Source organism: Prionailurus viverrinus, chromosome E3 (genome assembly GCF_022837055.1).
Source record: "Prionailurus viverrinus isolate Anna chromosome E3, UM_Priviv_1.0, whole genome shotgun sequence".
Classification (NCBI taxonomy): domain Eukaryota; kingdom Metazoa; phylum Chordata; class Mammalia; order Carnivora; family Felidae; genus Prionailurus; species Prionailurus viverrinus.
The window spans coordinates 40,183,187-40,205,910 of record NC_062576.1 but is presented as its reverse complement, the minus strand read 5'-3'; the positions used below and the strand labels follow the sequence as shown (position 1 = coordinate 40,205,910).

At 62.9% G+C, this 22,724-nt stretch overlaps 1 protein-coding gene across 2 annotated transcripts in view; it reads right to left on the bottom strand.

Annotated features, from left to right (window-relative positions):
* The window catches only part of PKD1 (polycystin 1, transient receptor potential channel interacting), a 43,808-nt gene extending 21,370 nt beyond the window's left edge, over positions 1 to 22,438 (bottom strand). For both annotated transcript variants that reach the window (XM_047838116.1, XM_047838117.1), the window contains exons 1-14: positions 22,224 to 22,438; positions 7,965 to 8,036; positions 7,785 to 7,856; positions 7,318 to 7,487; positions 6,287 to 6,958; positions 6,009 to 6,192; positions 4,697 to 4,917; positions 4,165 to 4,280; positions 3,627 to 3,753; positions 3,067 to 3,314; positions 1,886 to 2,641; positions 960 to 1,091; positions 572 to 747; positions 243 to 376 (exon numbers count right to left, since the gene is read on the bottom strand). In XM_047838116.1, the coding sequence (XP_047694072.1) occupies positions 243 to 376; positions 572 to 747; positions 960 to 1,091; positions 1,886 to 2,641; positions 3,067 to 3,314; positions 3,627 to 3,753; positions 4,165 to 4,280; positions 4,697 to 4,917; positions 6,009 to 6,192; positions 6,287 to 6,958; positions 7,318 to 7,487; positions 7,785 to 7,856; positions 7,965 to 8,036; positions 22,224 to 22,438 (3,295 nt within the window). The remainder of the gene's footprint in view (positions 1 to 242; positions 377 to 571; positions 748 to 959; positions 1,092 to 1,885; positions 2,642 to 3,066; positions 3,315 to 3,626; positions 3,754 to 4,164; positions 4,281 to 4,696; positions 4,918 to 6,008; positions 6,193 to 6,286; positions 6,959 to 7,317; positions 7,488 to 7,784; positions 7,857 to 7,964; positions 8,037 to 22,223) is intronic.
* Between the last annotated feature and the right edge of the window lie 286 nt (positions 22,439 to 22,724).

Here is a 22,724-nt window from a genome sequence, read left to right as displayed (position 1 = left end):
ATCACTGTGCATTCTGCGTGTGACACTCCTGGAATTTTAAAAATAAAAGGTAACTCCCTTCTGAGCCAAAAGTGGGTCTGAGTAGGGGCCAGGAAGGTCCAGTTTCTGCCCAAGAGATTTGAATCATGGGGCTCAGTGGCCCGGACACCACTCTTTCACTCTATTAAGGGCCCCAGGCCACCAACCCCGACTGGGCAGAAGGGGGCTGTCCCCACGGCAGGGTGGCGGGCCCCAGCACTCACCTGGGATGGCGTAGGCGTGTGTGACATTGTGCTCCACCAGCACTTGGGCGACCGCAGGGTCTGGCACCCGGAAGGACTCATTGTAGGGAGGCTTGAACTGGCCAATCACCTGGTCCCCGTCCCCAAAGGTCCACCTGCCGGGCCACAGGCAGGCAATGAGCAGGCTAGAGTGGGAGCACGCTGGCCCGGCTGCAGCCGCTCCCCTCTCCCAGGGTCCCATGTACCCGCCACCTCCTGGCAGGTGAGGAGGGGCGGGCTGGGGGAGAGCCGGGCCTCAGCCCCACAAGGGCTCGGCTGGCTCCACTGCCCGCCAGACCAGGAGCACTCACAGAAAAGCCACCTCCACAGCCGAGTCCACCAGCACGTGGGCAGCCAGTGCCAGCGTGGCATTGGGGGGCAACACGGGTGGCACTGCAGACACCCAGAGGCCCCTCATCCTGTTCATCCGCTCCACGGTGACGTTATAGTTCACGGTGACATTGCTCACATGGTTGGAGGCCGTCAGCTGTGGGGACAGGTAGCAGTGTGTGGGCTGCCAGCGGGTGGCGAAGAGGCCCAAAGCAGCGCAGGCAGAACCCCACCCTGCACTCACCCGCGGCCAGCCGAGGGGTCCTCGGGAAGCAAAGCGGAACAGAAGGCCAAGATGAGCATGGCAGTCCCAGCCCCGGTCCCAGCCCCGGCCCCAGCCCCGGCCCCGGCCCCGCCCCGCCCACCCACCGAGAGCTTGAAGACAGCAGCGCTCTGGTAGATGACGTTGAAGACCACATTGTGGAAGGTAAGGGACTGCTTGTCGTCTATAGTCCAGCGGAAGACCACGTCTGAGCCAGCCTCCACCATGGGGCTATACCTCTGCAGGGAGGGCACAGTGTGGGCGGCGCTGGGGCTTTGGAGACCCAATTCTGCCCTAAGCAGAATTCCACCACCTGGACACACCTCCCCAGGGGGTTTCCCAGGCCAAGACTTCAGACACCACAGGAGGTGGAGGGCAGGGGGAGGGGGGTGGGGGGCCTAGGGGGCCACGTGTCATAGGACTATGGGCTGACATGCCCTTTGACGTTTCAGTTCCTCCGGCTTCCTGTCTGGAAAGTGATCTAGCACCAGGGACAGAAAGAGCCCACCATCTGAGTCTCCGTGCACCCTGTCCCTGGGCTCCTGCCCGGGCCCACAGTCTCAGCACAGGCTGCTTGGGAAGGCACGGGAGTCTCAAGAGGCCTCGTGGTTCTGGGTGTTTACCCGAGTCAGCTGGCAGAACAGGTGTGAGGAGGGAGCTGAGGTCAGAGACGGCCCTTCTGACAGCCCGCGTGCAGGCCGTAGAGCTGGTGGCTGACCTGTGCGTGTGTGGGAGGGCGTGAGGGGACACCCCGAGCAGCAGGTATGGCACTGACAGCAGCAGGGTGACATGAGGACCACCCCCCCGCAAAAGCACTCCCTTCAGCATGATGGGAACACAGCAGCAGCCTTGACGACACTCAGGCTCCATGAGGGTAGAGCTGCTCAGGGGCCGTGGGAGACACCGCAGATGCTCAGAGCTGCTGTTTGACAGGTGGTTCCTCACTAACTCGGGAACTACCACCGGTCTGAGGAGCCCAAGAACAGAACCTGCCCAGAAACCAACCCCGGGCCGCCTTCCCCGTCTCACTCACCACCAGGACGCCTTGCAGCACCCGGGCTTCGGGGCTGGGTGTGGCCCGGAGACCGCAGATGGGCTCCTCGGCCTTCACCTGCAGGCTGAGGTTGGCCCGGCCGGCGCTGTTCTCCACCACCACCTCCACCGTGTGCTCGCCCTCACGGAGGCCGGGCAGGGCCAGCACCGAGAACAGGGTGGTGTTGGCCTCGAGAGCACAGCTGGGCACCAGGGCAGCCACCGGGGCAGGGCAGGCGGCCTCAAAGGGTGCGCTGACATTGCCCCCAGGCCAGTGGGCCGTGGCCGTGGCGTTGGTGCCCGAGTCTACCCGGAGCACCAAGACCGAGCCGTTGGTGGGCACATAGAGGCGGCCATCGTGGGGGGTGGGATGGGCCACACGCAGGCCAGCCACCGGGGAGAGCACATCAAAGTCGCAGGACAGGTTGTGCGTGGACACGCTGTTGCCCACCGTGGCCCGGACCTCATAGTGCCCAGGCCGCCGCAGCCCCGGGTTGGGCCTCAGGCCGAGCAGAGGGGTGAGGCGCTCTGTGGCGGCGAGCAGCCGCAGGGCGCAGGCGGGGCCAGTCGGGGCCACCTCCAGCTGGGCGGGCAGGTGGGCCAGCCAGGCCGAGGCCACGGCGGACAAGTACGGCGCCTCAGGGCCAGGGGGTCCGAGCGCCGGCGAGCAGTGCAGGAGGGCACCTGGTCCAGCGTCGTGCTGCAAGGTGACGAGGTCACCGGGGAGCAGGGGGCCGTCCTGGCCCTGGAAGGGGACCTGCAGGAAGGAGGCAGGCTGTATCGGGTCCTCACAGCGGGACGCTGCAGGGCGGGGGGCTACAAGGGAGCACAGGACCAGGGGCTCCAGCAGGCAGGCGGGATCCACCTGGGGTAATCTAGACTCACACCCACAGGGGCCCGGCTCTCGGACACTCACTCACTCACTCCCCCAGGCCCTCATGGAGGGGGCTGACAGACAGGCTCAGAGGGATGGGCCGTGTGCAGGGCAGAGGGCCAGGATGCGGGCCAGGCAGGGGCAGGACAAGCAGAAGGGCCCGGGTGGCAGCTTCTCATGCTGGGGGGTGAGCAAGGACAAGGACAAAGCCGGAGAAAGGCAGGGGCCTGGTGCGCCAAGCGGAAGAGTGTACTGTCTGTGCTTCAGGGAGAGACCCAGGTCTCAGGCAGCAGGGCCAGCACACGTACTGAGTACTGGGTGGGAGGGCCTGCCGGCACGGAGAACAGAAACTCCTTCCAGAGCACACAGGAGGTCCCAGGGGGCCCTGGCCCTGACGTGGACGCATTGGCACAGGCCCGGGGCCGGCAGAGGGTGTCCGGTGACAGGGGGATACCAGTTTGGGGGCACCAGCGTCCCTCTGGGGTGCACGCGGGCACCGGCCGAGCCTGGCTCTCCAGGGACACACTCTCAGGCTCCCCGCCATGTCCTGGGGCCCCTGCAAGGAGAGGAGGGGTGTCAGGGACCCCCGCTTGCTAATGGGCCCCAGTCAGGGACACCCCACCCCAGGGAGACACGAGGTCTTGCCAGGCAGCACACCAACCCCACCCCCACCATCCCTCCTCTATTCCTCCTGACACCAGGCCAGCTGACTGACTCAGGCGAGTCCCGGCAACACCGAGCAGGAGTCGGTTTCTCTACAGACCCCACTCTGTGCATCTCAAGGCTGGAGAGCAGTCCAATAGCCAAGGAGCCACTACACGTGATGGCACAGACAGGTCCCCACTGCCCCAACGGGACGGAGCCCCACCTGCTCCTCCCTCGGGCCGGAACACCTGCAGCCGCAGCTGGGCGGGTCGGCGGAGCTCCTGAGTGCCGAACTCGGCAGCGATGAGGAAGGCTTCTCTACTCAGGCCCAGGCTGGGGAACACCATCACCTGGGGAAAGGGGGACTGCTCAGCTCCACAGACCCCAGCCCCCGCCATCCCACCACCCCAGCACCCACTGGGTCAGAGGGGAAGGAGCCCAGACAGGGCTTCACATTGTGGCTAACGGTCACTAGAGACAAAAAATCAGGTCAAAACCATCTGTGGGCAGCAGGACCCTGACCTTGTTTTTTAAAAATCCACAAACACCCAGAGAAAACACTGAGGAGCACTCAGAGCTCTCTGAGCTACCCGGGCGGGTACCTCTCCCCTGTGCACGGCAGTGGGCTTCCTGCGCGTCTCTGCTCGGCAGGTAGGACGTTAAAGGTCCAGAAAAAAGAGCTTGCTTTTCAGAGACACTCAAAAGCCAGGCCAAGGCTAAGTCTCCAGATCAGGTCGTGGAGGGTCCTGGGGTCAGCCTACCTCGACGGGCTCCTGGGGGGCTGACAGGGCCTCCTGCTGTGCCAGGGGACTCAAGGGTCCCTGCAGGTCTCCAGGGGGCGCTCCCACGAGGAAGTTCTCCGCATCCCACACAGGACCTGGGACAGCGCGTGTACAGTAAGGTGCTGGTCGCGGGCCAAGGAAGAGGGTGTCCGCGGGCCCCAGGCAGGGCCAGACCCAGGACTGAGCCACTTGTCGGTAGCCCCCCCAGCCCCCTCCCCCTCTGTCTGCTTCATCTGGTGCAGGCTCAGGTTGGGACAACAGGTGCTCAGCAAACACCAAACCGACACTGAGCAGCTAGGAAGGAGCCTGGGTGAGAGACGGGACTGTCCTGGGGCAGCCGGGAAACACTGCGTGCTTGGGGGCTGGGGTGGGGGGGGGGGGGGCGGGGGGCGGGACAGCCATGCGGAGGAGCTCCCAGGGCGGCCAGGAGACCTTTCATCGTTTAGGGAGGCAGCTGTCCTGGTCCAGGACACAAGGTGCCCCCTAGCCCCTCCGGTAGCCCCAAGCGCACCTCCAGGCCGGAGCTCACAGACGTAGCTGTGGGGCACCGAGCACAGGTCCGTGTTGCACTGCCCCGCGGGCCCAAGCCGCACACAGCGCTCAGCCGTGGCAGGGTGCGGCTCCCCAGGCAGCCAGTTCTGGCAGCTCTCCAGGCTGAAGGCCTCACCCCGCACGGCAGGGCCCGCCTCAGCCCCCTCCACAGCCGAGAAGCCAATCCACACGTCCAGGCTCCTGCAGGCAGATGGTGGGGGGACAGGGCACTCGGGGGGGGCTCTCCAAAGACACCCCTCCATCTGCCCTGTCTCTCTGGGAGCTTCTTCCTCGTTCCCTACAGCAGCCCCTCAGGTGAGACCTTGTCCCTGCCCCCGCTTTCGAGACGAGGAAAAACGAGGCTCAGAAAAAGGACCTGGCAAGCAAGGCGGTGGCAGTGTCCACCCCCACCTGCCCATGGGGCCAGGGGCCCAGCTGAGGGCTCCTTGCCGGGAGAGGCCTCAATGTGGCCAACGGCTGCACACACCCACGCTTATTCTGTGAGAAGGCTCCAGGTGTTGCGTTTGGGGAGCAAGACGCCTGAACATCAGCTCCCCAAACGCTATTCCTCACAGCTCTGACAAGGTAGGAGAGCCCTCCTGGAGACTGCGCTGATAGACACAAGGTCAGGAACGGGGACAAACAATGGTACACGGAGAGGAGTGAGGTGCTATAGTCAGAGCCAGGCACTGGGGCCCGGCTACCGCCAGTTAACCGAGTGACCCTGGGCAAGGGCCCGGACCATTCTGGGCCTCCAGTTCCTCTGGTGGACACTGAGGATGTCCAGGGTACGATCCACACTGCAATCGACACCTCCCCAAACAGGGACTCTGGGAGAAGCAGGCGTCCAGCCTCCATTCCCTTCCCAGCCCTGGCAGGTGCTGAGAGCAGAGGCAGGGGCGAGGCCTGCTATAGGAGAGCACGTTTCCTCGCGGGCCTGGGGGGACGAAGGCATCCAAGAGGTTCCTTGTGCGTGGGTGGCCTCCATGGTCACACCAGAACTGTCCCTGCCCCTGCCAGGAGGGGCTCGGCAGGGGACAGCAGGGGGTGGGCAGCACGTGGGACCTGTGATGCATCCCCTACCCTACCCGTACCTCCACATCTGTGTCTGAAACGCTGATGAGATGGTGTCGGATGAGCAGGGCTCCCAGGCCCCACTCAGGCCGGCCGGCCGGCCTTGGCCCCTCCAAGCACCCCCACCTCTCCTGATCCTCCTCAAGACTTAGGCTCTGTCTCCGACCCAGCAATCGGGGATCCCACCTCACAGCCTGTCTGGGGGTGGGGGCAGGTACCTGGTGACCTGGGAGACCAGGAAGCGCTGGACGGCGGGACTGTCCACCATGGCCAGGGCGGCCCCGGCCCAGGCCCGGCACTGCTCCTGTGCCTGCAGCCAGGCGGCCTTCTCGGCCACCAGGCGGTAGCAGTGCCCATTACCGGGGAAGATCACGGTGTCCGAGGGGCAGAGCGGATGCACCACTGGGGAGTCAGCAGGCAGGGATGGGGGCATCAGTGTGGGCCCAGCCAGGACTGCCCCACGCATTCCAGCCCCTGGGGGCGAGAAGGCACCCACCTCGACCTGGCTCCTCGCCCAAAGACACAATACTGTAGGTGGCTTCCAGGCCGGAGCCACCACGATTTCGGACGCCAAGCTTGAGGGTCTCATCACTGAGTACCGAGACTGGACACTCGAGCTCCAGGGCAGCAGGGGCCGCCTCCACTTGCACCTTGGCCCCTAGCTGGGCCGAGCCAGCCCCCAGGGCCAGCACGGCTGTCACCTGGTAGTGGCCGGGCAGGGAATAGCGGTGAGTGGTGGCAGGACCAGCAACATCCACCTTAGGGGAGCCGTCACCAAAGTCCCAGTGTGTGGAGCTGACGGGTAGGGAGGCAGTGACATGGAAGGCTGCTGGCTGGCCAGAGGCCAGGGGTCCTGGAGGCCCCACCAGGGCGGCCCCTGGGGAGGCAGGGAAGACGTTCTCAAGGAGGGTGGGGCCCCCGCAGGCAGGGGCGAGGGGCAGCGGGGGGCTGGAGCACAAGGGTAGGCAAGCCGAGGAGGCGTTGGGGGGGTGGGCCGCCCCGCACAGGCACCAGCCCTGGTCCGAGAGGGCCCCGAGGCCCCAGCCAGCCGCAAAGCAGAAGGCGCCGCAGGCCTCGGGTGCCAGCGGGCCCTCGTGGGCAGTGGAGAAGGCCACCGGCACCACGGCACCGGAGCTGTTGTCCGGGAGGCAGGCGATGTACTCCTCACCTGGACAGAGCAGAGAGCCTGGTCCTGGTCAGGCCCCGCCCTTGCTGCACCCCTGCCCCCACCCTAGGCTGGTCCCCAGGCAGGCCCCACCCCTACGGTGTCTGTGCCCCATCCTAGACCCCAGATCACGTCGCCACCCCCCCCCCCCCCCGCCTGGCACTCACCACCCTCCCCTCCTCCCACCTGCACTGCTCCCTTGACCCCCGACCTGGTCTGTCTGAGCAGCCACAATTGCTGCCCAGGTGCCTCTGTTCCCAGAGTCCCACCTGCCACCACCCCCCAGGCCGGTGACCCTGGAACACCTATGGGGTCCTAGCCGACAGAGAAGGACCGAGCTGGTCACATTCAGCCATACTCACCACAGCCGCTGTCTGACAATGGGACGCCGAGCAGGGGCCGGCCAGCTAGGGGGCCGGGCCCGGCACACGTGGCCGCCTCGGGCCGAACCACGCGAACCCGCTGCTCTTCCACCCAGCGAGGCAGCCACGCCAGACCACAATCACACTCCAGTGGGTTTCCGCTCAGGTTTCTGCAGGAGGCGCAGGGCCGGGCGCTCAGGAGTCGGCAGGGCAGATGAGGGGCCCTCGAGGAAGTCTGCACTGGCCTCGCCCCAGGGAGTGGGGGCCGGGGGCGCCCCGACACACACAGCATCCCACCACCCCTGTGGCAGCCCGCCGGGCCCTCGGAGGGCTCCAGCAGGCGAGCAAACAGCCCTCGGGGCCTGGTCTCAAATGGGAGTGGGCCCGGAGGCCAGGGCAGGACGGCAGGGAGGGTTACTGGGGGCCTCAGGGTTGGCTACCAACACCCACCAAAAACCACAACTTACATTTCACTTAAATTAAATAAATTAGCAAATAATCCTTCTTCTAAAGTAGAAATCTTGTTGTTACTTATGTCCCTGGAAGAAAAGGGGGACTCAGCAGTGTCTGATGGGAGCCCCCATAACCGAAACGGTGACAGGTAGCCACCACCTGACCCCCCCCCCCCCCCCAGAGGGGACACTCACAGCTCTGTCAGTGCGGAGAGGTTCGCCAGGAGCCCAGCGTCCAGTGCCCGGAGCAGGTTGTGGGACACGTCTCTAAGGAGCAGAGCGGCCACAAATCAGCGCCAGAGCCCCGGACAAGACGGAGCAGGCGCAGGCCCAGGCCCAGGCCCACCCCCAGAGGACAACTTGCAGCCTCCCACCCCCCACTCACTACACTTGGGGCCGGGGTATGGGATCCAAACAAAGGAGCAGGAGAAGGCTGGGAGCCCTGAGTGCGCCATCTGCACCCTGCCCCCACCAGTCCCCTGCCCCCTGGCCCAGCATGGCAGCCCAAGGGTCTCCAGGGCCAGGGGCCTAGCTGTTGCCGGCTCCAGGAAGGAGATGGTCTCAAAACGCCCTGAGGCACAGTGGGGTGCAAAGACCGATGAAAGGAGGAGACCCCGGTGGACAACCCCACAGCACAGCAATGCCAGTGGAACGCAGCCAAGCCCAAGGCTAACAGGACCCCAGTAAGAACACGGCAGTACACAGGTTCAACGGGAAGCATCACCGGGCAAGAATCACCGCGAAACGTAGGTTTATGCTATGCTACACCGAGCTGCGTGTGCTGGGCCCTCCGGAGACATAGTGACCCTGCAAGAGTCCACTCAAGGACACAAGATTAACACAGACAACACTAGCCACCAGGAGTGAGAGACTGACCTCAATAAACCCCAGGAGGTTCAAAATCGAATGTGACAGGGGAACGTCTCAGCAGTGGGGGAAAAACAAAAACCAAAACCAAGACCCAAAGTTAAAGGTGACACTCTTCTAGAACCCAACAGACTGAAAGAATACAGGAGGACGCGACAGACTCTTCACAGCACGAAAGGGCAGGCAGAAAAAAACATCCGAGCCAGATGATCCAACTACAGAAAAACATGCAACCTCCACAGAGAATATAAATAAAATCAGAAAACGAGCTGATTAGCACACACACTGCTAATAAACGGTGAGGACTACAGGGGAAAAAAAGACTTAAAGAACATGAAATTAGTGAGAGAAACACAGAGGTCACAGACAGACGGAAAAACCGTTCCCTGTGGGTAACAATTGGAGACACCCCAATGGAAACAGCACGATAGACTTTTATCCAAGTTGTGAACGTTTTCAGAACCGTGACCCCTGGTGCTGGCGACGCTGGCCCCACTCCTCCAGGAGAGTCAAAGCCTTTCAGGCAACACGCTCTGTATCCAAAGATTCCTGGCTGGCCTGGGGGTGGAGGCCACGGTGGCCCCTGCCCATCCACTTCTTGGGACAGAGACCCACGGACCACCCTGACCTGGTGAACACCTCTGGTCACCTGCTCCACTGCTCCCCTCACCCCTTCTTCAGGCTCACATATGTCTGAGTAGACCCTGGTCACGGCCTCCAAAGTGATGACACCTGGGCCTCCCACCCGCAGAGCCTCTGCCCTTCCAGATGTCACCTCCCGCCCTCTGAGGTCCCCAGAACACCTCTCACCAGCCCTACCCCTGCCCCCAGTGACAACCCAGTTGTGCAGAGGCCAGGGATCCATTGATGCCTCCTCCCAGCCTAACCATTCCTAGGTCCTGCCAACCCAGCCCTTAAAACGCTCAAGACTCCCGCCTACCCCAGCCACAGCCCGGTCCAGACACCCCATCCCTCAACACCTGCCTGGCTCCCACCCAGCTCGCAATAGTCACCCTCTGAAACGGGTCCTGCTCTCCCCGGCCTGCTCCAAATACAGCAGGACCTTAGTCAGAACACGCTGGTGTGAAATCAAGGTCCTCCCAGGAGCCGAGGCACTGAGTGGCAGCTGAGACCAGGCCTCCATACAAACAGGCCCCCAAAAACACAGAGAAAGGGGAGAGTCCCGGGACCTTGCAGGCTGGGATGCCTGGAGCAGTACCCCTGCCTGGCTTGCAATGCCAGGAACCACATCTGGAACCAGGCTGAGGAAATGACCCCCACCACGGCCCCTGACAGCTGCTTCACCGTGGAGACCCGCTGGCCACACAGCATCTCATGGCAACCAACAAGGGCCTAGGAAATGGCAGGACCAGCTGGAGCCCTCTCACAGGGCAGCACTGCCGCCCCCCCCCCCAGGAGCCAGGGGAGCCGCAGAGCCCCTCCTGTCACCTGTGGGGCAAACCAGGCTTTACAGTCAGAGAGCCTGGAGCCGCCGGGCGGGGGCAGCTCCCTCAGGGGCAAGAAAAATCCAGGAGCAAAATGCAGCCCCTCTCTCTGCAACTGGACAAACGGAGATCCAAAGGAAGGGCTGGAAAGGGGTGCACAGTAACAACTCGGTCTTTTTTAAGTTTATTTATTCATCGAGAGAGAGATAGAGACAGAGAAAGAAGGGGACAGAGAATCCCAAGCAGGCTCTGCGCTGTCGGCACAGAGACCGATGCGGGACTCGATCCCACCAACCATGAGATCATGACCTGAGCTGAATGAAGTCAAGAGGCGGGGACTTAACCCGACCGCGCTACCCAGATGCCCTGGTAACGTCTCAATCTTGGGAGCAGGCAAGTCCCCCCACCCCACCCCCCATTTCCCATACTCATTCTGCCCTTGAAAGACAAGAAACGGGGTGTGGAGACTTCCGTGCAGAAAAGGACAGACTGCCCGAGGGGACCTGGGATGGGGGCTTCAGAGGGGAGCAGACACAAGGGCGGGTGGCATGGGGGGCCAGGAGCCCCACCGAAGAGCAGGTTGGGTCAGCAAGGCCTCCTCCACCCTGAGGAGGTGTACTGTGACTGACAATGGGCTCAAGGCCAGAGCCCTGCCCGTCCCAACAAGGTGCCCCAGATGAGGTGCTGGCCTTAGCGAGCCTCTCGGTTTCCCACGGGCGGGAGGAGAAAAGCGCGCGCACACACACACACACACACACACACACACACACACACACACACACACACACACACACACCCCTGCTCGTGTAGGTCCCAGGAACTCCAAGACTGGAGAGGCCTGACCCTGCCAGGTGGTTCCCAGGATGGGCTGGGCAGGCTGGGAGGCCAGGGAGACACAGCCGGCCTCACACCCACTGGTCAACTACGAAGTTCTGCAGTGGCAATGGCTGTGCCATGAGAAACTTCCATGAGACCTACAGACGGACCCCCGGATGTCTGAACTGAGGCTAGCAAGGGGCCTGGGCCTCTGAGGGACAATCAGGCTGCGGCGGCATGAGAACCAACAGTCCCAGGAGAGAGACAATCCAGACAGATGCGACCTAGGGATGGTGGCGCACGGGGTGATAGTTCCCAGGAGAGCTTCCCAGCTTGGGTCTCAAGCACAAGAGGAAAGAAAGAAGGAAAATCCCTACAATGTTTTTCCACATCCCGTTTTCTGGAAAATCCATCATGAGTGGCAGCTGCTGGGAGCCGCCTGTGGTGCCTGAGAAACCAGGGCAGCGGGTGGGAGGGGCAGGTCGAGCCCGGGGCCCAGGCCACTCAGCCAGCACCCACCCTGGCCTGTCAGGGCACCACTGTCCCTGGCCTCATTGGCCTGTGGCTCCAGGCCATCCTCGGCCCAGTTAAGTCCTCCATCCAGCTCTGCCTGGCCTAGCGCGCCCCACTGAGGCTCCCTTCCCCCACATGCGGAAGGCCCCACCGTCATGGTCACACAGTCACGGGCACTGGCCACGTGCTCCTTGCCTTCCAGGCCCCAGCTGAGCCCCTTCCCCCACCCCAGCACTCACCTGGGCCGAGCCTGGCCCACAGTGCACAGAAAACACCAGCAGGCTCCCCGGGACCCTGCTGGCCAAGGTCCCATACCCTAAGGGCAGAACCAGGACAGGAGCCAGGTGCCACACCAAAGGTCCTGAGCCCCAGCCCCCAGCCTGCCCAGATGTGGGAGCATCTGCGTGGGGCAGGCCACAATGACCGTATGCACTGGCAGGGATGGGAAGAGCAGAAGGGACCCTGAGGGGGAGCCCTGGGGGGACGCCAGAAGGAGGAAACTGAAAGGAACCCACAGACCCAAGGTCCCAAACAGCCACTTGTCCACATTTCCATCTGTTCTTGCCATCACTGCTATGGGGGGAACACCAAGGAGGCCTCACACCAGCCCTGCTCCAACCCCCCAGCCGCTAGGACTTCCGCTGCAATCCCCGGTGACATCATCACAGTCTGACACCCTGCCCCTACACCGGGGTCCTGCAATGCAAGGGGGAGACACAGCACGCCCAGGGAGCCTCTGCTGCAGGGGCCCAGCACAGCCAAGCACAGCAGTGTCCGGCCCCTCCTGGGAGGAGGGCCAGTAGCCTGGCCGGACAGCACCCTTAAGAGGTCTTGGGGCAAAGAGGGCCCACCCTCTGGGCCAGCTAGACACTCCCCGGCCCCTCCGAGGCCCACACAAACAACCTCCAGGGACCCCAAGGCCCAGGCTGCAGGGGTCAGGCCAGCTTAGGGAGGAGGTGGGTGACCTGGGGACACACACACCACCAGGGGGCAGGCACACATCCGTGACAGCACAAGACACATTTCACCTCCCCAGGCACCAGGGATCAGGCCGAGAGGCTGGCCTTCCTTCTCCTCCCCCAAAGTCACCCAGCAGTCACTGGGGAGCCCAGTCTGTCCCCCTGTGCCGGGGTGGTCCTGACTCCCCCCGCTTTCCAGACCAAACATTCTCTCGGGCCTTGGGGTTCAGGCATCCAACCGCATGTCCCTGTATGTCTGGGTCTGATCTTTCCTGCTCAAAGCAGAAGCCTAGTGGAGGGATCCCTGCTTCGACTACGGAGCTGGAAGTGCCGGCAAAAGCTGCTGAAGGACCCCATCCCATGAGCCACGGCAGCTCCCCTGTGCCGTCTGCACACAAGGCTCAGCACTTGCGACCCGCCCCTGCTCACATCCCAGGCTGGGGAGGGCAGGGCGGGGCAGGGAGAGAACAGAAGGGGCAGCACTGGTAAAGTGGAGTGGGTCAGGGTGCGTGAAGGTGGAAGCCTGAGGATACGATGGCCACAGTCAGCACGTCCTGAGAGTTCCTGAGTCTGGGGGGTCTCCCAGAGCAGTCCCCTTCTAGAGTGGAGGAGCCAGAGGCCCGGGATAAGCTGGGACCCTGTCCCACAGCCCTGAGCAGCCTCAGTTTCCTCCTCTGCCAAAGAGAGGAGTGGCCCCTGTGCCCGCTCCCCAGTCCAGATGCTGGGCGTGGTCTGGGGGCCAGCCGGAGCCCCCAAGGAAACATCTGCACATTCCAGACGCATGTGGTCAGCGGCGGGGGTGAGTGCCAGGCCCCAGCCTGTCACCCCCACCCCTGCGCTGGCCGCCGCACTGGAAACAGGGCTTGGGGGGGGGGGGGGGGAATGAGCTCTGGAGGGGCCTCTGCAGAGGTTATGTAACCCACTCCTTGCGAGCCAGCAGCTGCCTCCTCCCTCTGGCAGGACAGGACGGCCTTGCTGGAGGGGGAGAAGGTACCCCACTCCCCATCCAACGCCCAGGGTTCCGTGCTCCTCCCTCCATCCCTCACAGGCCTCCTGGAAACACAGCCTGGGCTGGCCTGTCCTCTCCCCGGAGGCCCCACAGGTCTCATCAGCCCAGCAAGGAAGAACCCCGCATGCCCCCCTCCCGCCCTCAGGAGCCAGGCCCAGGCACAAGGGGAGAGGCCAGAGTGCTGGACCTGGTCCCCACCGCCCCCCCCCCCCACCGCCTCACTAGCAGCACTGGGGGCAGGCGGCTGGGAGCCCAGCACCCGAGCCAGTTTGAGTGTAATAACCTCATTCTGTTTTCATTGCATCTATTTATGGTGAGCAAGGCTGGCTTCCAGGACCGGAAATGATGATGTTTAAATTAATGAATTCAAGTTTAGGAAGGAGCGGATTTGAAGACAAACATGCCGAGTGGGCCCGCGGGGGAGGGGCAGAGGCAGGCTCTCCGAGGAGAAGGGACAGGGAGGGCCCCTCCGGCCCCAGGGCATCAGCCCAAGGTGAGGAGGAAAGGCCTGCCGAGGGAACCTTCCAGATCCAGGAAGTGGCCCACATTTCTCAGCATCTTATGGGGCCCCCTCACCCAGGCTCTGCCCTCCCACAAGTGGACCCTCACCAGGACAGGACACGGGTATCTGGGGTGGTGATGCTGCTGGCCTAGGAAGCCCTGGGACCACAGGCTGGGCTGGGGCATGGGGGTGGGGGCGGGGGGGGGCCTCTGACCTGCAGAAAGGAGATGAAGGTATGGGGTGTCCCCCACACTAGAAGGGAAAGACATCCTCTGGAGGAGAGCTGTTCCAAGTTCAATTCGCCAGAGGTAGCCACCTTCAGGGCATTAACAAGGCAGGGCTGCCCAGGAGAGGGTCCAGCTTGCCCCTCCACCCACAGCTGGGAATTTGGGCAAGGGGAGGAAAGGACCAGTAAAGTGGGGGGGTGGGGGGGGAAGCAGCCTCCCTCCAGATCTGGCACTGTGCCTGGGTACCACATCCAGACCTGTCACAGCCAGCCAGGAGCACACACCATCCCCTCCGCAGGTGGTAGTGCTGGGGCTCTGGGAGGCCACCCTCCTCACCGCCACGCCCACCATCACCTCCCAGAGTCGGAAGACCAAAGACCGGACAAGAACAGCCGGGCTCCTCCCCATTCTGGCTGGGGAGCTGGCATGTGGCCTCTGGCCTTCCAGGGACACAGACATCACCCACTCGGCTGCTGGGCACAGACGACCGTGCAAACCAGCCTGACAGCAGGGTTACAGAGCAGTGCGAAGGCACCAGAACCTGGAGGCTGCCAGCGCTGTTAGCCTTGCCCTGAGCACTGGCCCTCGTCCCCTGCTTAAACCAGCAGGAAAAGCTGGCTTCTGGCCCTGCCTCAGGACAAAGCCCTTTCCAGGGTGGCCCCCAGCACCCTGGAGCAAGGTCCGTGCCTTCAGGGCCCGGGGGGCTGCTAAAGCCGGAGCCACCACACTTGTCCAGGCCGGGGCCCACAGCACCTCAGGGAGAGAAAGAGCCCTGCCCACCTTGGCCACAGATGCAGCCCCCTCCCTGGCACGGGCGGCTGGGCACCACCGGGCCCCTTGGCGGAGACGGCTGCCAAGCCACAAAGAACGAGGTGTTCCGGGAAAAAAGGACGTGAGCTGCATTTTCCAGCTGCGTTTTGTTCGGCAGCAAGACTGCAGGCACGCTCGGCCGGCGCCCCCACTGCACGCGGCCCACCCCGTGGACACAGCCCCGCCTTGGCCGGCTGGAGACACACAGGCACCCAACTCGGAGGGCCAGGCCCCAGTGTGCCCGGGGCCAGACAGCCGCCACCACCCCAGACAGCGGCAGGACACACGGGGTGTTTTCATTCCAGAGTGCTCAGCGGGCTGGGCCCGTCTGGGTTCCCACTGCTGGCGCTGGCCACTGCAGAGTGTTCTGGAAAGGAAAATGTGCATCTCCATCCAAAATGGCTTCCTTACTTGACACCAAAGCCCAGCCAGGGTCTCCCTCGAGAGCCAGGGTCTCAAGAGCCGTGGGGGAAACACAAGTGGTGGGAGAAGTACCCCCCCCCGGTCCCAGGGGTAGCCCGTGGGGGCAGGACCCATGTTCCGCAGGGCCACCCAGCCAGCTGTGATAGGACAGTGGCCAGAGACTCACTGCTCAGGGCCAAGGCAGAGTGAGAGAGAGAGGAGGAGGAGGCCCCTACAGGAGACGACACTCTGGTCTCGGGGGAGAATCACAAGATGAGCCTGCAGGGAAGCAGGAAAGGGAACCCGAGTCTCACCAACACCGGGCACCTACACTGCTAGCCCAAGGGAGATCACAAGGCTGTGCCATGTGCGTGACCACAGGCAAGCAGCAGGAGGGTGCCAAGCGGCTCTCGTGGCCCTGGATCTCAATGGCGCCACATCATCCCAGGTCACAGAACAAGGGGACCACGAGAATTCACACATTCTGTTTATACCTCCAAGCTTCCAAGTGTCACGAATCTGTACTCGAATGCATCAAAAACACAAATGCATAAAACTGAGATCCACACACCAGAGGAGCACACCAGGCCTCACGAATCCCCACCGCTGCGCGACCCTGCGTGGAAGGCACCCCCGAGGTCAGACCAAGGGCGGCAGGAAGGCTTCTGGACACCAGGCGTCCCTACGGTGGGTGCTGAGGGTGTGCAAGGGTCCGGCTGCTGGGGCTCCCTTGTGCCTGCCTCATCGGCCGTGGGGTCTGAGCAATGTGCTCAGATCTGAGTCACCAGCACATGTGCTCCGGGGGTCCTCTCCTCGGGCTTTTGTCTGTCAGCGGGCGGGTCCCAAGGACCCACTTTCCGGCAGCCGGTGCTTGAGGACAAAGTAACAGGCTCCAAGAACATGGGGGAATAGAACCGAGGGCCACTTGGGCAGCAGTTACGATCACTGTGGCCTCAGCACCAAGCCTTGTGGACGAGCCCACAACCCCAGGAGGGCATCCATTCAAGGTGCCTGCCTTGCAGGTGTGGACACTACAGCTCAGGAAGGCTGAGTGACTCAGCCAAGGTCACGCAGAAAATGGGGGAGCTGGGGGGCGCCTGGGTGGCTTAGTCGGTTAAGCGTCCGACTTCAGCTCAGGTCATGATCTCACGGTCTGTGAATTCAAGCCCCACATCGGGCTCGGTGCTGACAGCTCGGAGCCTGGAGCCTGTTTCGGATTCTGTGTCTCCCTCTCTCTCTGACCCTCCCCCGTTCATGCTCTCTCTCGGTCTAAAAAATAAATAAATGTTAAAAAAAAAAAAATTAAAAAAAAAAAAAGAAAATGGGGGAGCTGGGACGTGACCTAGGTCTGACTTAGGGCCAGAGTCCCGACTCCTGGGTCCCCACGCTTCCCTCCTAGAACCAGGCAGGAAGTCAGCGGGAAGAACCACAGCATGGATGGCCAAGGGAAGTCCAAGGAGGGAGTTGGGCCCAAGGGCTGTGCAGGGCAGGGCCGAGCAGGCAGCTGAGCCCAGATCCCACCCAGTCCCTCTCAATCCCACTCAAAGATGTCCCCACTGCCACCTCGTCGAACCAGGCCCCCGTGCGCAGCTCCAGGGCTCTGCTCCAGAACGTGCTGACAAAATCACTTCTCTGCCACAACTCCCCAGCCATGTGACCTGAGGAAGTGACTCCACCTCGGGAAGCCTCAGTTTCCCAGTCTGTGAAACGCATCAAGTGTGGTTCCAACCCCACAGCACTATGGCAAGGCACTGAGAGATCAAGGACAGAAAAGGCTTAGCAAGGAGCCCAGAACATGGCAACACAGAGGGAGAGGACGAGACAGTGGTGGGGAGTGGGGGTGCACCCCCCCCCCGCTCTTTTCTTCAGAGATTTGTTTTTTAATTCGGATGTAATTCACATGCTCTGAGGTTCACCGTTGTGAAGTATACAATTCAGTGGTTTTTAGCATCTTCTCAGGGTTGTGCAACCATCACCACTGTGTGATTCCACAACATTCTCATCACCCCAAACAGAAACCCCACGCTCCTTGGCCGTCATCTCCAAACCCCATCCCCCACCCCAGCTGGAGAAAACACTAATCTGCTTTCTGGCTCCGTGGATTTGCCTGTTCTGGACATTTCCTACCGGTGAAATCATTCAACACGGGGCCTCTAGTCTGGCTTCCTTCACCGAACATGTTTTCAAGGCGCATCCAGGCTGTTGCAGGTGCCAGGGTTTTGTTCCTTTTGATGGCTGAGTGGTACTCCACCGTGTGGACGGACCACATTCTGTGGATCTGCTCGTCTGCTGCCAGACACTGGGGCTGCTTCCACGTCTCTGCTACCGTGGGTAGTTTATGGGTAGACACGGGTTTCAGTTCTCTTGAACAGACACCCAGGAGCAGAAATGCTGGCTCCTACCGTGACTCCACATTTAATCTTTCCAGGAGCTGGCAGATGGCTCTCCGATGTGCCGCCCCGTTTTACGCCCACCCGTGGTGCGTGAGCGTTCCAGCTTCTACACGTCCTCACCAACACGTTCTATGACCTGTCTTTGGTGATAGACCTCTCACTGCGGTTTGATCTGGGTTTCCTTGAAAGCCGGATGCTGAGCATCTTTTCACGTGCTCACTGGTCACCCGCGTCTTTATTGGAGACAACGTCTGTTCAGATCCTTCACCCATTTTCACTTGGGCCGCGTATCTCATCAGCATCGACCGTGTGTAAGACGCCCTTCGTTTACGTTCTGGCCGCAGGCGCCCATCACAGAAACGGCCTGCACATGCTCGCCCCTGCAGGTGGGCCCATCCCCAGAGGCGGCCGCCCTCACGGCTCCGGGGCGCCGCTGGGCTCCCGAGGGTTGGCTGCTGGCGCTGTGGGTGTTCTGGTGTCGGTCCCTTCTAGCACCCAAGTGTGCACACGCAGCCAAGGCCTCCCCACTCGCCCTCCCGCCCAGTTGGGGGCCAACCGCACCCAGAAGCTGGCAGGTGCCCTCCTGTCTACAGCTCTGGCAACTCAGCCTTCCGTGTCCCACTGGGAAACCAGCGCTACACGTGCGTTTCTCTCTGATTTCCAAGTGCAGGCCGGCCACACCGTGCAGCTCGGGGAACGTGAGGGGAGAGCAGCTGGGCACGCGGGAGGCGCCAATCCTCCCGAGACCCATCTCCACGCAGCAGCCAGTGTTCCCTGCCACTTCTATCGGGGACCTTTCAATGCCACCCTCCCCGCCTGCTTCTCCCACGCCTCCGTCACCTCGAGCCTCAGAGACCCCTCCAGGCTGTCCCCGCCTGGCACGCACTCCCTCAGACCTTGCAGCGTCACCTACGCCGGGGGTCCGTCCAGGCAGCGCCTCCAAAGCAGCCCACTCCCCGCATCTGTGTCTTCGGTTTAACATGGGCTTGACCGTAATAACCGAGCCTCACAGACTCTAGGCACGGGGCGCAGCACACAGCAGCCAGGCTCTCCGTCTGATGACGAGGGCTCAGGGAGGGGACCCTCTGTGGCCAGGCCAGTCCTCAAGGCAGCAACACACGCGGCACGTACAGCCGGACGCGTTATGCACACAACGGGCCCAACGGCCACAGATGCCACCTCCCCTCACGCCCATGTGCCACGCAGATGCTGGGGGCCCAGCCTCCCCAGTCTCCCTCGCTTCCTCTTGTCATTTAGGGGCGAGGCCCTAAGTACCCCCAGGTGACAAAAGACCCTAAGGTCCTGATATTTCCCTCCACGAACCAAGTCCCCATCGAGTTCCTGCTCCAAACCTAGTCCTACAGACCACCGACGGAAACCAACAGCACACATCCCGAGAAGGGGGTGGCCAACAACAGCCAGCCACACGTGACACTGATCGACAGACCACAGCTGGAGGAGCACCGTCACATCCAGACCTCTCTCCTGTGACCAACATTCTACCTCCGTGCTGTCCTGTGCCACGCAGTAGCCACTGGCCACAAGCGCCTCCAGGGTACTTGAAATGTGGCTTGCCACACAACACAGCTCTGGACTGTCAAACTACAGGAAACGGAGGGCAGCGGGACAAACCAGATGTCGCCATGGTGATGGCAGAGGTGCAGTTCAAGCCCAGACCCCAGTTGGGGCCGCTTTCAACAAGCAGCATGAGGAAGGAAAGAGATGTGGGAAAACGGATACCTCGTCAGAAGACAGAGCACAGTAATTGCACTGTGTGGACCATATCTGGATCCTAATTCAAAGTACTCAAAACACAGAGACAATCCAAAAGCTAAACACACTGGACACATACTGAGATCAGGGAATCACCCACTGTCTTAGGGGAGACCACGGTGTGGCCATCCACTCCAAAATGCTTATACATCAAAGAACGAGAGAGCTGGAATTTGGTTCAAAAACGGAGGTGGGAGCGTGGAGGGCAGGGCAGAGGGCAACGGGTCCATGAGGTTCAGCACAAAACTTTGCCTACTTCTGTGCATGTTCCAATGGTACACGATGAAGCTTTAAAAACAGCAACCCTTTGCTAGTGACGTCACCTCTCTCAGGCCACCTAACCAGCAGCACCAGCTCACCCAGGAAAGGCTCAGTTTCAGAAGCCCAGGCCATCCTGCATGCTGAGGCGCTGAGGCCCCGAGTCCCCTGTGGGCCAGCCTTGGTCCCTATACCCGTCTGGCCCTGGGGCACCTCAAGCTATACGAGGAGTCTCATGGAGGGGTGGCCACAGGACTGATGACACAGGTACCAGGCCTGAACCGCTGGCGGCACCCAGAGAGCAGGGCTGCTGGGGCCCCTGGGCAACGCACACCCTTACCCAGCAGGCTCCCTGCCCTCTCTGAGCTTGGTCCCTCTCCCTTGGAGAGGAGAAGACTCCCCTAACTCCCTCTCCCTGAGCACAGGGCTTACAGGGTTGACAGGCTGCTGGGGCAGCCGACAGAGCCCAGATGGTGGTCTGGGGAACCAGTGGGGAGCCCGATCTCCCTCAGTTCCTGGCCCCCAGCCTCCAGAAATCTCCCAGAGGCAGCTTCGGGGTGTAAAGGACAGTGTGGGGTATCCTCTGATCCCCATCTACCTACTTCCCAGGGTCCCATCGCAAGCTCAGCGGGTCCAGCAACCTGGGAATCCTGTCCTGTCAGGCTGGGCCAGCCCACCAGTTCCCAAGACCAGAGCCTAAGGGGACACACACGAAGCAACAGTCCTGGGCTCCATCACTGTGCTCAAGAGGCTCCAGAGCCTGCGCCCCGCTGCAGGCCCCCCAGTGACCCACCTCTACAGTTGATTTCCTGCACAGCTCCTGGAGGCCAGCTCAGCACCAGGTGCTGGGGAAGCAGGGGAACCAGAGAAGAACCAGAAGGAGCCAGGCCTGACCTCAGCAGCTCCCAGCCAACCAGAGATGGGTAACTTCACTCACAGCCTCCAGAAGCAGGTGGGGTGCATCGGAAGCGATTATACAGGGGCTGGTGCAGGCGACACACCCATCTCCCACCTCAGAGACAGCTGGGATGGCAACTTGGGCTTAAGTGATCAGGTGGCTGAGCGACAGGCTCCCACCTGACCCTGGAGAACCCCCAATTCCACCCGACAAAGCCCCAAGGACATCCAGACCACCCAGGAGAAGTACCCTACTTCACCCACCTACCCGCCAACATCCAAACTCATCTCAACACTGGCCACGGGTCCCCTAATTAAAGGGGCCCACACACTGGAGGCGCCCAGGGAATGTTACAGAACCAAATTCCAGGACCCATCCCCGGGGTGGGATGGTCTGAGGACACTAAATGCTCCCCAGAGGATTCCAGCATGTGGCCAAAGACAGACGGGACTCCCAGCTCAGGGGCCTGAAAGTGCCCAAGAAATCCACACAGGGCCACAGGAATGAGGATCAGCAGGCCCCGAGCCTGTCCCCTAGCCAGGGGACAACGGTCTGCAAATCCTGGTCCCCTGCACCCTCCCCATTCCAACTCCGGGTCCGGAGCACCTCAGGCAAACTGGGCCCTGCCATGTGCTGGCCGCTACTTGTTCTTGGGCAAATCAAACCATCTGAGTCCAAGTGGAAACCTGACAATAGCTCTTCAGCATTTTAAACCAGTCCTGGCAACTCCACCTACCCATTGTCCCCAGGATAACATCAGAGCCCTAGACACGAGGGGCATAAGGTCCATTAAGAGCGCAGCCCACCTCTCGTCCTGCCCCACTCCCTCAAAATGCCCCTGCAGTTGCCACAGTGGGGTGTACCCTACACCCACACATGGCCAAATGCAACCTCCAAGCCTTGCACACACCGCTCCCTCCTCCCCGCCTCCCGCAGCCTCCAGACTCCTCCTTCAGCATCAGGCCAATTCTTACACATCCTTCAAATCTCTGTCCAGACACCTCTTCCAGGAAGCCTGGCCCGCCATCCCAGACAGAGCTCTCTCCCTCCTGGTTTCCTGCTGCAGAGGTCCCAGGTGCAGAGCGTTCCCCCCAGGCTGCGTTCTATTAGCCTCTAATTAGCGTCTAACAGTTTGCGGGTTCCCTTCAGACGCCTCCCACGCAGCCCCCGCGCGCTGCCGCGGGTTCCCCCTTAACTCGCGATTGCGGAGCCCCACCAGGTGGGATACTTCTGCTTTCAGAGAAACCGGGATGTTTCTGCTGCGCCCTGGCCCAGGCCAGGGGGGCTGAGGACCGGCCGCGGTCCCGGGTTTTCCTTATTTAGTCGGGCCGACCTCACTGCGTTTGGAGCCTCGCCCTGGGAGAGGCCTGGCCCGCACTGCGTTTCCCCTTCAGAGGCCGGGGACGCGCCCACGCCCTGCGAGGCCCGCCAGGCCGGCGGCCTGCCCGGCCCGGCCTCTCCCCGGAGCCTAGGGTGCAGGCGCGCCGGGGCCGCCCCACGCCCCGGGCGCCCCCGAGTCCCGGCGCCCGCCCGGCGCCATGGCAACCGCCCGGCCCGCGGCGCAGGGCGGCGGGTTACTCACAGCGCGGTGGCGTCGGCGGGGATGCGCAGCGCGGGTCCGAGCGTCCGCAGTCCGCGGCCGGAGCAGTTGACGCGGCAGGCGGCGCCGGGCGCCGGGCCGCACAGGCAGGGCGGCGCGCACGGCCCGCAGCCGCGCCCGGGGCCCCCCGCCAGCGCCCCGAGCCACAGGCCCAGGCCCAGGGCGAGCGCCAGGCGGGCGGGCGCGGCGGGCGGCATCGTCAGGGCAGCGCGCGCATGGCCCCGGCCCGGCCCCGAGCCCCCGAGCCCGCCCGGCGCCGGCGGCCGCGGCTCAGGCGGGGCCCGCGGACTGCATGGCGGGGCGCGGGGCGGGATCCGACGGCGGCCACGGCCTGTCTGCCTGCGCGACGCCCGCTCGGCGCTCGGGCCCGGCCGCACTCTACGTCCACGGCCGGCCGGTCGCGCGCTCGCGCTGCAGTGCGGGCCCGCCGCCGCTCCTCCTCCAGCTCCTGGCGCGGCGCGGGGCGGGCGGGGGCGGGGCGTC